The sequence below is a fragment of the Danio rerio genome, chromosome 4 (genome assembly GCF_049306965.1).
Source record: "Danio rerio strain Tuebingen ecotype United States chromosome 4, GRCz12tu, whole genome shotgun sequence".
NCBI classification, from domain to species: Eukaryota; Metazoa; Chordata; class Actinopteri; order Cypriniformes; family Danionidae; genus Danio; species Danio rerio.
The window spans coordinates 5,500,107-5,512,500 of record NC_133179.1 but is presented as its reverse complement, the minus strand read 5'-3'; the positions used below and the strand labels follow the sequence as shown (position 1 = coordinate 5,512,500).

Sequence of the window (12,394 nt, the reverse complement as noted above, 5' to 3'; positions counted from 1 at the left end):
ATAGATTGATGATGCCGTCATTGTAGGAGGCGAAGAGCTTGATCAGATCCTTAAAGAGAAGCATGAACGCTGCGTTTATAATGCCGTTGTTTAAGTCTTTAGGATGAACCTGTGTTTAAAAAAAAGAAAGACAAAATTTAAGTTCAACCTACTTAATTTATCAAGTCCTAATCTGGGCTTCTCAATTACAGTTTAAAGTGTATATATTAATGTGCCATTGTAATCTTTAATCAAAATGACGTCTGTTTACTAGTTTGAGGGCTGGACTTAAACCTGTCAATCACATGGCATCAATCAATAGCGGACCAGTCATCTCCAGATGTGCTCAAACTATTTAATTTTATTGGTTAAGCAGATATTTCACTTGAATATGAGTCACAATAGAAAAGGAAAACATAATGCAACTATATTATATGCTGTCTTGATGTCTTCAAAGAAGATGTTACTCACGTCAAACTCCAGCAGTGTGTCCACTTGAGTCTGCAGTGCTGGCATGGCTTTCAAGAGCTTCTCAGTAGCCATAGTCCTCATCACACCCTCAGCTCTGAAAACACACACACATTTTATATCATATAGGTGACGTGGAGCTCATATAGCTATATTTTATATATTTTCACCCATATTTTATATCATATAGGTGATAGGACCTCTAGGCTAATTTTTAACAGCAGATGGCGCTCTAGGCTTGTTTGGGACAGCAAATGGCGCTCTAGGCTAGTTTGTAACTGCAGATGGTGCTCTAGGCTAGTTTGTAAACAAAGATGGCGCTCTAGGCTAATTTGTAACTGCAGATGGTGCTCTAGTCTAGTTTGTAAACACAGATGGCGCTCTAGGCTAGTTTGTAACTGCACAGGCTGTTTTAAGCTAGTTTGTAAAAGCAGATGGAGCTCTAGGTTAATTTTTAACAGCAGGTTGTGCTTTATTGTAGTTTCTAACAGCAAATGGTGCTCTAGGCTAGTTTGTAACCACAGATGGCACTCTAGGCTAGTTTGTAAACACAGATGGCGCTCCAGGCTAGTTTGTAACGCCACATGGCACTCTAGGCTAGTTTGTAACAGCAGATGGTGCTTTAGGCTGGTTATTTACAGCAGATGGTGCTCTAGGCTAGTTTTTACCATCAGATGGCACTCTAGGCTGGTTTGTAACATCAGATGGTGCTTTAGGCTGGTTTGTTACAGCAGATGGTGATCTAGGCTAGTTTTTACCATCAGATGGCACTCTAGGCTGGTTTGTAACATCAGATGGCACTCTAGGCTGGTTTGTAACATCAGATGGCACTCTAGGCTGGTTAGTAACATCAGATGGCACTCTAGGCTGGTTTTAACAGCTTATGGCGCTCTGCGCCACTTTTTAATGCCAAATGGCACTCTTTTTTTCACCACAGCTCCAGTAACTATAGGTAGTAAATGTCTCCTGTTCTCAGAAGCGATTAACGTACCCCTTCTTAACTCGAGTAAAGTCGAAGGCCATGGCGCGGTAAGCATATGCCTTCTCATTCAGATATCGTGCATATCGTCTGATGAATGTAGACATGTCATAACCTTGAGGACAGAAACAAATAACCAACATTAGACAAACAACGTTTTATTGAATGTTATGCAGCAAATTTTGTGGAATTACTTTATGCAGCACGCTACAAATTGAGTGGCAATGAGGTATTCACTCGGACTTTTAAATTCAGTCCGCCAGCCCCAGCGCTTCTGGTCATCCCATACAATATCGGCGCGTTTAAGATCTTAAATCTTAGATCTTAGATCTTAAAAAACAGCAATCTTCACGGCCTGGCTGAGATACGATATAAAGTTGGTATCAAACCAAACAAGAAGCACTACATTAAATTAAATTGTTCCACGTCATGTCTTTAAAATATGAAATTTAATTTTACACCAGTATTTTTAATAGAATTTCTGTGCTAGCTGTTGTTAATGACGAGCCTGCATTTAAGGGGCTATGAAACCCCCTGTTTCAGCAGGGTGTTTTCACACCTCTAGTTTGGAAAAAGTGAGGAAAGTGGGTGTGTCTAGCTCTGTTTGGGTGGGAGTGTCGGGGAAGGAAAAAGGGAAAGCATTTGAATAAAAATGGGAGTTTCCATTTGGGCACGCGCTGATTTTCACAGAGGCAGACACGCAGGGGAGAAAGACAGTGACTGTGTTTAATGACGGTGGAATGTTTGATACCGCACGTCGTAAAAGAGGAAAAAACTTCTGCATTTCTCGGTAACTCAGATGCACTCAATAGGTCAGAAAGCCATGTGTGTGTAGACAATCCTGTCACAAAATGCGGCAAAAATTAAACACGACGGTCTGCAATAGTTTGCTTGCAGTGTTCACGTTTTCACCCGGAGAGCAGCATTTACAGCAGATCTTTCAGTCCATAATATTGTAGTGATATTAACGTAAACTAAGTAACTTAGAAATCATTTTGACTAAGGTCTGTCTTTAAACACTAAGAGTATTGCTGACGATATGAACTATAACTCTACCATCTGAATGAACAATGAAAGGGCACTAATCGCACACACTTACCAAATCTGTAGAGACAGGACAATCAACACATACTGGAGCTGCGTCTTTTTTTAAAGGAGACGAGCAACAAAGCCTCATTTTACAATTTCCTGATGCGAAAAACTCCCGAGTAAAAAATGTTCCTTACAAACGTAATTCTGTCGCGTGTCGCGAGCACTGATCCACACTTGAGTCCAGTTGTGCTCTCATAGCGGGAAAACAAAAACAAAACCTTCACTGCAGCAAATTATAAAAGCAACACTGACCACCCATATCTCCAAACAATTCTTATTCTTTTCCCACTTCTTTTGGCAACACAACGTGTCTTCTCTCTGCCGTCTGAACAATGTTTCAGGTACAATCTTCAAAGCTAGCATGCATATTAATGAAGTTGCAGCACATACTTAATAGAGAGTGCTGATTGGTTTGAACCAAGCCATACTCATGAATCAATGCAGAATGCTCAGAGACGTCATACGGTACTCCCAGGTACAGACGTCCAGTCTACATGCTGGAATACACGCTAAGATCTCATGGCGGTGATGCAGCTTCAAAAGCTAGTTTCAAACCGGAAGTACGAATTAACGCAAAAACAACCAATTTTCACTTTTAGTGAAATATATGTGTCCTAATAGTGTTTTTAGCAGTGTGCGACACATATACGACTGTCAACAGCTTAAAAAAGGTATTTTGGCGTTTCGTGACTCCTTAAATGGTCGCTCATCTCTTTTTACGCTTTAACAACCAAGTGAATGCTTAACTCCATTTAACTGAATGTATTTTAATTACATTACAACACCGATGCTGTAAAAGTTGAAATTGAAAATAGTCATATAAAGCTCTAACTGGAAGCTCATCATTGGCTGAAAAACACTAGCTCTGCATATGCCCCATTAATTGAAGTTTCTGTCTCTGTGTACATTCAGCTCACACACAAATGCCAGGAACTCACCATGGGTGCCTGTTTTATCAATAAAGTTGCTGAGATTGAACAGGGAAGTCCTCGATGCCAAATACTGGATGAATCTCTGCAGGGATTTAAAATGAAGAAATCTTAAAACATTTAAGAATTATTGCTTTTATAACTTGTTATTGTTATACAAAAACTGTATTTTGATTAGTAACATTACCAAACATTAATAATATTGTAATAAATGTTTTGTTCAGTGGTTGTAATATACTAACATACTAATATACTAATATACTAACTAATGGAAGCTTACTTTTTCGTTAACACTTTACTTGAAGAGTTGTCCACAAGGCTGTCATGAAACCTTTATAATCATGTGAATGAGATTTTATGCATGCTTATAATAACTTTCATTAAGTGTCATTCACTCAACTGTGAGATTTTAAATGCAAAGATTACATTGTTTGTTATGACAAATTAACAAACAGATACATCACAACCAGTCTTTGTATTTGTCATGACAACTTGACATTACTAAGACAGCAAAACTTGTCATACATCTGTCATAAACATTGACTGTGTAATGTGAAGTGTACGCTGGCAGGGAAGTGTGGATGGAAATGCAGGGTTTATTATGCAGAGAATGGTCAGGCCAGCAATATTCAACACAGGAGCAAACAGATGTATACGGGCAATCCAGAGTCAATGTCAATTCACAGGCGGATGGTCAATAGGCAGGTAGCATACAATGTAAAACAATCAAACAAACAAACAAGGCCAGGGTCAAAACTGGCAAGGCAAGGAAAACACGTCGTAATGTTCTCAAAAGCATTATAACAAGACTCAGCAATGTGTGCGTTTAGGAGGTGTATAAATAGTCTGTGTAATTAGTCCTGAACAGCTTCAGCTGTGTGATTGTGTGTAATCAATGGAATGAGGAACTGGTGCGTGTGAGCGTTGCATGACTGGAATATGTAGTCCATGTAATGGCAGATTTGTAGTCCGTTGCGGACTGTTGAATGCGTGATCACACTGTTTACGCTTTTGCTTACGAATTTAACGTCCATGAGCATTCTAGGCTATTAAATAGTGCTGCGAGATGAAGTTTGCTTTCATTTTCAAATTCCTATAAAGCACCTACACCTTTTGCATTTTGCTTTGGATCTGCCTGCGATGTCAAGCTTGCTTTGTTATAAGTTAAATATAGTTGTATATGTGTGTGAATTTGGAGCAGATCGGATACTATTGGCGGATCGACGTCTTAAATTAGCACTGCAGGTAAAATTATGATGTTATATTAGGCTGTTGGCTGCTGTTATATGCTCAATTAAAATATTTATTTAATCTATGAATAATTCAAAAATAAATAAAACACTAGTCATAATGGCAAAAGTAGCCAAGTTAGTTTATTGTCACAAAATCTGACAATACATGTGGTCGTGGTTTTGTTTTGGCCCTGAACGCACTTAATTTCACCTCTGATTCTTTCTTCTGTTTATTTTAATGACTACAAAAATAATCAGAATTATACCAAATGAAATTCGTTTCCAAAAGAGGATTTTTAAATAAATTTATAGCCGAGGTTAAATGTTCAAAAACTAGGCCTGAATCACTCCTTTTCTTCCAACGTAGACAATGCGGTTCCCACACCCTTATTAAATTACATTAATAAATGAATTGCACAAAACAAACAGTGATATTTAAAAGTAAAATAAAGAGCTATTTAAAAGTACAGCTTAAAGAAAATTGCATTTACGAGAGAGAGAGAGAGAGAGAGAGAGAGAGCAATATGATATGCGTTAAGGCACAGTCTGTCACGCTGCTTTTATTTATTATTTTAGGTTTGTTATTGTATAAATTATTTAAGTTAAATATTTCAGTTTAATATTTAATTGGTCATAAATCTAATGAAAAATCTAGCTAATTTTGTTTATTGATCAGTTGGGGCATCAAAAAATAAAGAAATGAACAACTGCAGATTATTTCATTCTCTTGGTAAAGTATTCAAGTATCAAACATTTACATTAAGAAGATATTTAGACTATTCTATATAATTTTTTTAATCGATGTTTGGGCTCAATTAGGATGTTTTTCATGTTTTTTATTTGTTAATGAACTGCTACTCATCTTTCCATTAAACAGTCCGATAATAAACTGATGTTTTAACTATATGTCTCTAAGATTGCAATGTAATTTTGTAAGTTATGTTATTAACTACTTTATTTTAGCTGGAAATGATTTACTTCTGGTTTTGTCTGATCAGTGAACTGCACAATGTTGCAACTGACGCAGTAGCATTGTGTAAAGCACGATATGATACAGCATATTTAGTCCTTGTGCTATTTTAAATGAATGTAAATGGAGGTGATTCCACAGTCGATTCCACCGACTCCAAAATTAGGAGTCGAGAATTGGAGTTGACTCCAAAAAGCTTAGAACTGAAAATCCCTATTATAAATATCTCATATATTTTTTAACAGCATCATTAATATTTTTTTAACCTTAACTACAGTGGTACAAGCTGAATTTGTCAATAAAATGTCATTAAATATGAATGACACTCTTATAAAATGAGTAATTACACTTTTAATAAGGCATTTTATTAACAAATAAAGCTTGTTTCTCTGAAAACGTGATCAAAAAAATAGTCATGACACAACTATAATGGCCTAATGACAATCATGTATATTGTCATCTTTGCACATAAAAGGACACTTAATAACAGTTGTCATAAGCATGCATAAAATAATGTCAGGTCATGATTATATCTTATCTTACACCCCTTCAAGTAAAGTGTTAGCAAATTTCAACACGATGACAAATTTAGATAAAAAGATATAAAGGAATAGAGTTTAAGCAGTAATCTCCCTCTGATTTACCTCATTGCCGTAGATGCAGATGTGGTGGGTCGTGGTTAGAGCTTTAAACACCACCACCCAGCTGGCATTGGTGGATCTCTCAAATAGTGTATCAGCCATCTGAGGGATGTTCACGTTTGTCTCGTTGGTGGTCGAGATCAGATCTGCGCACAGAAACACACATGGATTTACCACCACAGCGCTATTCAGTGCTATGGGGAAGCGGGAGAGTTTTATGATTATTGAGGCAGCAGACAGTCAGAGAGTCTCAAGGGGAAAATTCATAACAGCAATTGCATTAGGAAGCAAGAAACAACCCTACAGAGACAAGCAACAAAATGACTGTGCATTTTTTGCACGCGCAATACAAAAACCTGGAATTTACGAGCAGTGAAATGACAGAAATGTTATGGTCAGAAAACTGTGGTCATTGGATATTTTAGTTTTCAGCAGAATCAATGCAAATCAAATGTGTCGTGAGAATGTGGTGTGCTTTGATTTGGTTTTAAATCAATTTCAGTGGAAATCTAATGTTTGGAAACACACTGAACATGGATTGAGAAAGTACTCGCACTTGATGGGTTTAAAATAAAGCCTTTACAAGAAAACAAACTAATTTCTGGGTGAAATACATGTCAGCTTAAAATGAGGTGAAAACATGTCCATTATAAGATTTTGAAATTAAAGGTTTTCACTATTTGACTAAGTTTAGGCTTTTTGCGCCTATTATATGTAGAATGAAGTCACATTAATTGCTCAGTTGTGATTTTTACTTCAACAAAGTGTAAAAATCTTGATGGTTCTGTGGGTCTCGTCTATCAAATCTGCTCTTTATTTTGTATTTTCTATTGGTTTCGACTCGGGTGATTGGCTGGGCCATTCTACAGCTTGATTTTCTTTCTCTGAAAGCATCTGAGAGTATCCTTGGCTGTGTTTTGGAACACTGTCTTGCTGAAATGTCCACCCTAGTTTTATCTTCTAATGTAGATGTTGGACTGAAGCAGATGTTGGACTGATATTCCAACCCAGGCTCATTGTGGAAATGTAGCCCCGCGGACGTTTCTGGAGGCCGCGAAATATGTCCCGGGAGGTACGTATTTGTGCAGTTTTTGTTTTCGCGAATCCGCAAGAGGCTGCTGTGCTGCGCTTTTTCACGTCTCGAACGTCTCTTGGGAGCGCGCTGTTCTCGCGCAAAAAGCTGCCGGAGGCCACTGTCGAGCGACCGTCTGTCTGACTGACCGACTGACTGAATGACTGAACGACTCAATCAGCCGACCTAGCCACCCTCCTCCCCCTCCGTCCTTAAACCCAAGCGATGATTTACAAAAGCCATCCAGAAAAGAAAAGCAAAAGCCCTCGTCTGATTTTGACCGAGTTTTCAGATTTTGCCGCATTCTCGCCCCGTCACGAACTTGTTCGCTTTTATTATTTGGATTCTGTTTTTCATCTCACCTGATTTCTGGGACCGCTCTTCTCCAGACTTGAACCCGGCCGTCGCCGCGGGTGGCTCCTCCTCCTCCGGGCCTCCGCTCTGCCGACACTACACTACGAGCTAAGCGGACAAACTGGTTGCGGCGGGAAAGCCCTCTACACGGAGGTGAGCTGTCACAGCCGGCGAGCACAAAGAAGAAGAGCGGTGTCACACCGCCCCGTAGCATTCGCTCGAAAAAACAAAATGCGGCCAAACGCACCTCCGGCCATGTAAATCGCTGTCTCCAGAAACATCCGCGGGGCAACGTTTTCAGAATGAGCTTGGGTTGTGATATTCATTTGCACTGAGGAAGAGCGGAGGGTTACTGAACAACTGAGAGATTTCAGCTGCAGTCTGGGCTTTCACTGCCTTTCTACACCTTCCTTTCTTCATGTGTTCATTACTTTTTCATTTCATTAATTATTTATTTTATTAAACAACTTCATTTGTAAACTAATTAGTTTTTTTTTCCTTGCATATATGGATTTCTTTGGTTGTTATCAACATCTGGTGAACATTTCTAGTCAACAGCACCTTTAGAAAAATGTTTTCAGAGAAAAATAGTGACGTGTCGAATCCTTACTTTCCCCTATGTAAATCTTTACACCTTGGCAATATAATTTACACCACTATCAGCAACTGTTTTAACAATTATAAATTTACTACAATTTTGTAACTATATATATATTTATCTATTTCAATAAGTAGAGGTCAGAATAAGTATATTATTTTAGTAACGCTAAACGATGGTTATTTCACACATAATTCGATTAGTTTTATTTTCACGGTTTATTTAAAAGTGCATTCATTCATTTTTCTCCACCTTAGTCCCTTTATTCATCAGGGGTCACCACAGCGGAAAGGACCACTAACTTATCCAGCATATGTTTTACACAGGGGATGCCCTTGCAACCCAGTATTGGGAAACATCCATACAGTCTCATTCACACACATACACTACAGCCTATTTAGTTTATTCAATTCACCTATTCCGCATGTGTTTGGACTGTGGGGGAAACCGGAGCACTCCCTTGCCAACACAGGGAGAACATGCAAATTCCACATAGAAATTCCAGCTGTCCCAGCACTGCAAAAAATACTATTCTTGCTTAGATTTTTTGTCTTGTTTCTAGTCTAAATATCTAAAGTGTCTTATATCAAGAAGCATTTTCTAGACAAGCAAAACATATCGTCTTGCTTTGAGAAAAAATATGCCAATATTAAGTGAGTTTTTCCTTAAAACAAGCAAAATAATCTGCCAATGGGGTGAGCAAATTAATCTTGTTTTTTCTTTTGACGTAAGATTATTTTGCTTACCCCATTGGCAGATTATTTTGCTTGTTTTAAGTAAAAACAAATAAATGGATATTTAGACTAGAAACAAGACAAAAAAAATCTAAGTAAGAAAATAATGTTTTGCAGTGAGCTGGGACTTAAACCAGCGACCTTCTTGCTGTGAGGTGACATTGCTAACCACTGTGCCACGCATTATATTATTCATTTATTTTTGGATATATTAAATCTTTACACTTGGCAGTATAATTTACACCACTAACATTACCCGTTGACATTTACTACGTTGGCGTTTACTACAATTTTGTATATATTTATTCTATTTTAATAAGTGTTAAGTTATTAATAAGCAATAAGTTATTTTAAGCATAATTAGATTTGTTTTATGTTCACTAAGGTTATTTGAACCATTAGGCACATTGCATTTTATTATTTAAAATGTGGTCTGTGTATGCAAAATCACTTTTCGGCATTTCATTTACAAACCCAAGCAAAACTGTAATGCAAGTAATTTTAGCCAAGCTAAAATCAAGCATCAAAGACAAAAACAAATCTTAATAGTCCTAAAATGGTATACATTTTCTTTAAACAAGTTATTTTTACCACATAAATAGGAATGAAATGCTCAAAAATAACGCTCATAATAGACTTTCCTGCAGAAGGTTGTCTTAAAAACCATATTAAGTTGCCAATATGGTAGAAACTGCTAGAAAGCACACTGCAGTGGAGTTAAGAAGCCAAGAATAGTCCAGATTAGCACCCATTGAGCGCACAGTGTGTCACCACTAGTGCAATGTGTTGCTATGTAACATCTCGATATATTGAAGCGTATGACACAATATGCGTGTACATATGTAGGTTATGAATATGTGAGCAGGTGCAGCTTGTTGGGATTATGGAAATGCTCAATGCATGCTTCATGTGACCGGATTACAGACAGTGTAAATACAGACACACACATACACATGTCAGCACATGACTACAGTCTCAGCCAATCGGGCGCTTCGGTCTCTTTACTACATGATGCAGGATTGTATGATGTAATACAGAAAATGCATTAAATGCGTAAATATTTAGCAGATTTGGGACAAGCTGACAGTGCAATCAAACTGTCTCACAACTTTAATTCATAGCACATGCCGTCTATCCTATCCGTCTCCCAAGTGAAGACCCTCTTGTGCAGAACGATACCATGTCATCATGATGTCACTCACTCCTCCCCCCGTCCCCATAATCTACTTCAGTTTCCATGACAACCACACCACCCCTCACGCCTTCCAATTCAACAGACAAATGACTGGAGTAAAAACTCGTACAACACACTTCATGCATGCTCTCGCAGCAGTCTCTAAAGACTTGAATATCGGTAATATTAGGGTACATGTTGGTTTATAAATATTTGCATTTTCTTTAAAGCATCAGTATGAATAAATAAATAAGTATCCAAATATTTGCCAAGGGACACTATTGTGCATTTTAGGTACTAATGTGCACCTTCTTCATCTCCGGTGACAGCTTTATTATGCTTATTGCTAGTGTAAAAAGAAAAGCATGCTCTAAGTAAAGCGATAGGCAGGCCAACAGGTCTGTGCCCAGCTCAATTATGAATCTATGGATCTGGCGGGAAGCTAAAGTTGGCATCCTAAGCCCAAAGTGTGATTCCCTGGCCTTTAAATCCTCCGCATGCATACCAGTGTCCTCACCTTTGGCTTTGTAAATAATACATGCATGCTTTGGCTGATCGATTTATAATTCAGAAGGCCTTCTCCTGCAGGACACAGAGCTCCAGGCGGCACGAAGATGCTTTTGTAGCCTGTGTTCTGTATAAATGCAGTTGATTTCCCTCTGTCTTCTCCGTTTGTGTGTGTCTTCCTCTCAATCTCTCAATTTCACACAAGCCACCCACATAAAGGCACTTCAGGGGGGTATGTTCTGCTGTCAATTTGCTTTAGTAGTAAATTCAGTGAACTGCACACTGCTGCTTAGCCTTTATTTAATGTGCATTGTATAGGGTAGAATTGCGATTACAAAGCATGCATAATGCAGAGCGTTTCTGTGTTAAATGCACGGTAAACACCGCTTTATTGTAGCCTGTGTGGTGCTGAAGTGGACAGCGCCAGGGCGAGGAATGAATGAATGAACGAATGCATGCTGAAGGAGAGTCAGAAATATCAGACTTACACTCCAGGTGCTTCTTCTTGGGCGCCATCACCTCGTGCGTGGTGGCTTTGCAAACGGCACGAGCCACATCGGAGCCGGTGAGCTGGTACTGCGCCGCGGCTATGCGATCCGTCAGAGTCTGTCCCGACATTTTCTCCCGGTAGCGTCGACAACCACCTCAAGATTCAACTTCAGGGGGAAGGACAGCCCAAATGCATATGAAATTAGCCGACAGAAAAGCAGACGGAATCCAAGGTGGATCTCTTGAAACCGACAATGTCAATACTATCTCCTTTCGTCGTCCAACCAACGCGTGTTTAAAAGCGCGAGTTGAGTGTTTGTACTAGGGTAAAATGCGCTCGGTGTAGGCTTGTTTTGTACATGGGTTGGTTTCAGCACCCTGGATAATGCCACTATTACGTAACGCCCTACGCCGAGCTATTTTTTTTTTACTCTCGTGGGAAATAAATAATCAAATGAAGACGTAAAACTGTCAGCGTCGATTATGATATGTACAAAACACACATCTAATCGAAACGACGCGATGTTTTGCGTTTATTTTAATTGTTATTATGTTTTAATCAATTTAATCAAACGAAAAAATAATGATCCGTTGATTTAAACCTGATCGGGATTCCGGTAATATTCGGTCGCAGCCCGTGTGTCCTTCCCGTCCGGTCGGATGATGATGTGGATGATGACGCGTCTCTTGCAGGCCTTTTTTTAACGGCGAGACTATAACACGACAGTATATTTTCACGTTTCAAACCTCATATATAGTGTATATCTTGGATGTTTATTCGCTTATTTTGCTGGTAATGCAGGTTACGGTCCTGCCTTGTCGGTGGACCTGGTCAGGTGACGCATAACGGGCTCTTAAAGGGAAGCGGCGTCACACGGTCACGCGCCTTTAAGGGGTCTCTGCGCGTTCATCTGTCTGCATTCTGCTCCCTGAACGCAAAGGTAGATTCTCAGTCACGAGCGTTCATTTAGATGCTCGAGTAGTTTGTGTGGGAATATATTTTACGGGTTTCTCGTGTTTTAATGCTTTTATGTGTGCAGTGGTCAATATGTAAGATGTTTCTCTTTGAAATAATAGATGCGGAATATGCAATATGCTCTGCATTTCAAATATAATCTACACCTCTAGTTAATGACTGAACGTAAAGGCATCTGCTTTATCATTCGTCCACTAGAT

General features: G+C 38.9%; 1 protein-coding gene across 2 annotated transcripts in view; it reads right to left on the bottom strand.

Annotated features, from left to right (window-relative positions):
* The window catches only part of LOC137487258 (clathrin coat assembly protein AP180), a 17,124-nt gene extending 5,068 nt beyond the window's left edge, over positions 1-12,056 (bottom strand). Inside the window, exons 1-6 of one of the 2 annotated variants that reach the window (XM_068220731.2) lie at positions 11,218-12,056; positions 6,294-6,436; positions 3,457-3,532; positions 1,439-1,541; positions 451-544; positions 1-109 (exon numbers count right to left, since the gene is read on the bottom strand). The exon at positions 1-109 is cut by the window's left edge and continues 3 nt beyond it. In XM_068220731.2, coding sequence (XP_068076832.1) covers positions 1-109; positions 451-544; positions 1,439-1,541; positions 3,457-3,532; positions 6,294-6,436; positions 11,218-11,347 — 655 coding nt within the window. In that variant the 5' untranslated portion in view covers positions 11,348-12,056. Of the gene's footprint in view, positions 110-450; positions 545-1,438; positions 1,542-3,456; positions 3,533-6,293; positions 6,975-7,019; positions 7,593-11,217 lie in introns of those variants that run through there. The other variant, XM_073946973.1, reaches the window with a different exon arrangement.
* Between the last annotated feature and the right edge of the window lie 338 nt (positions 12,057-12,394).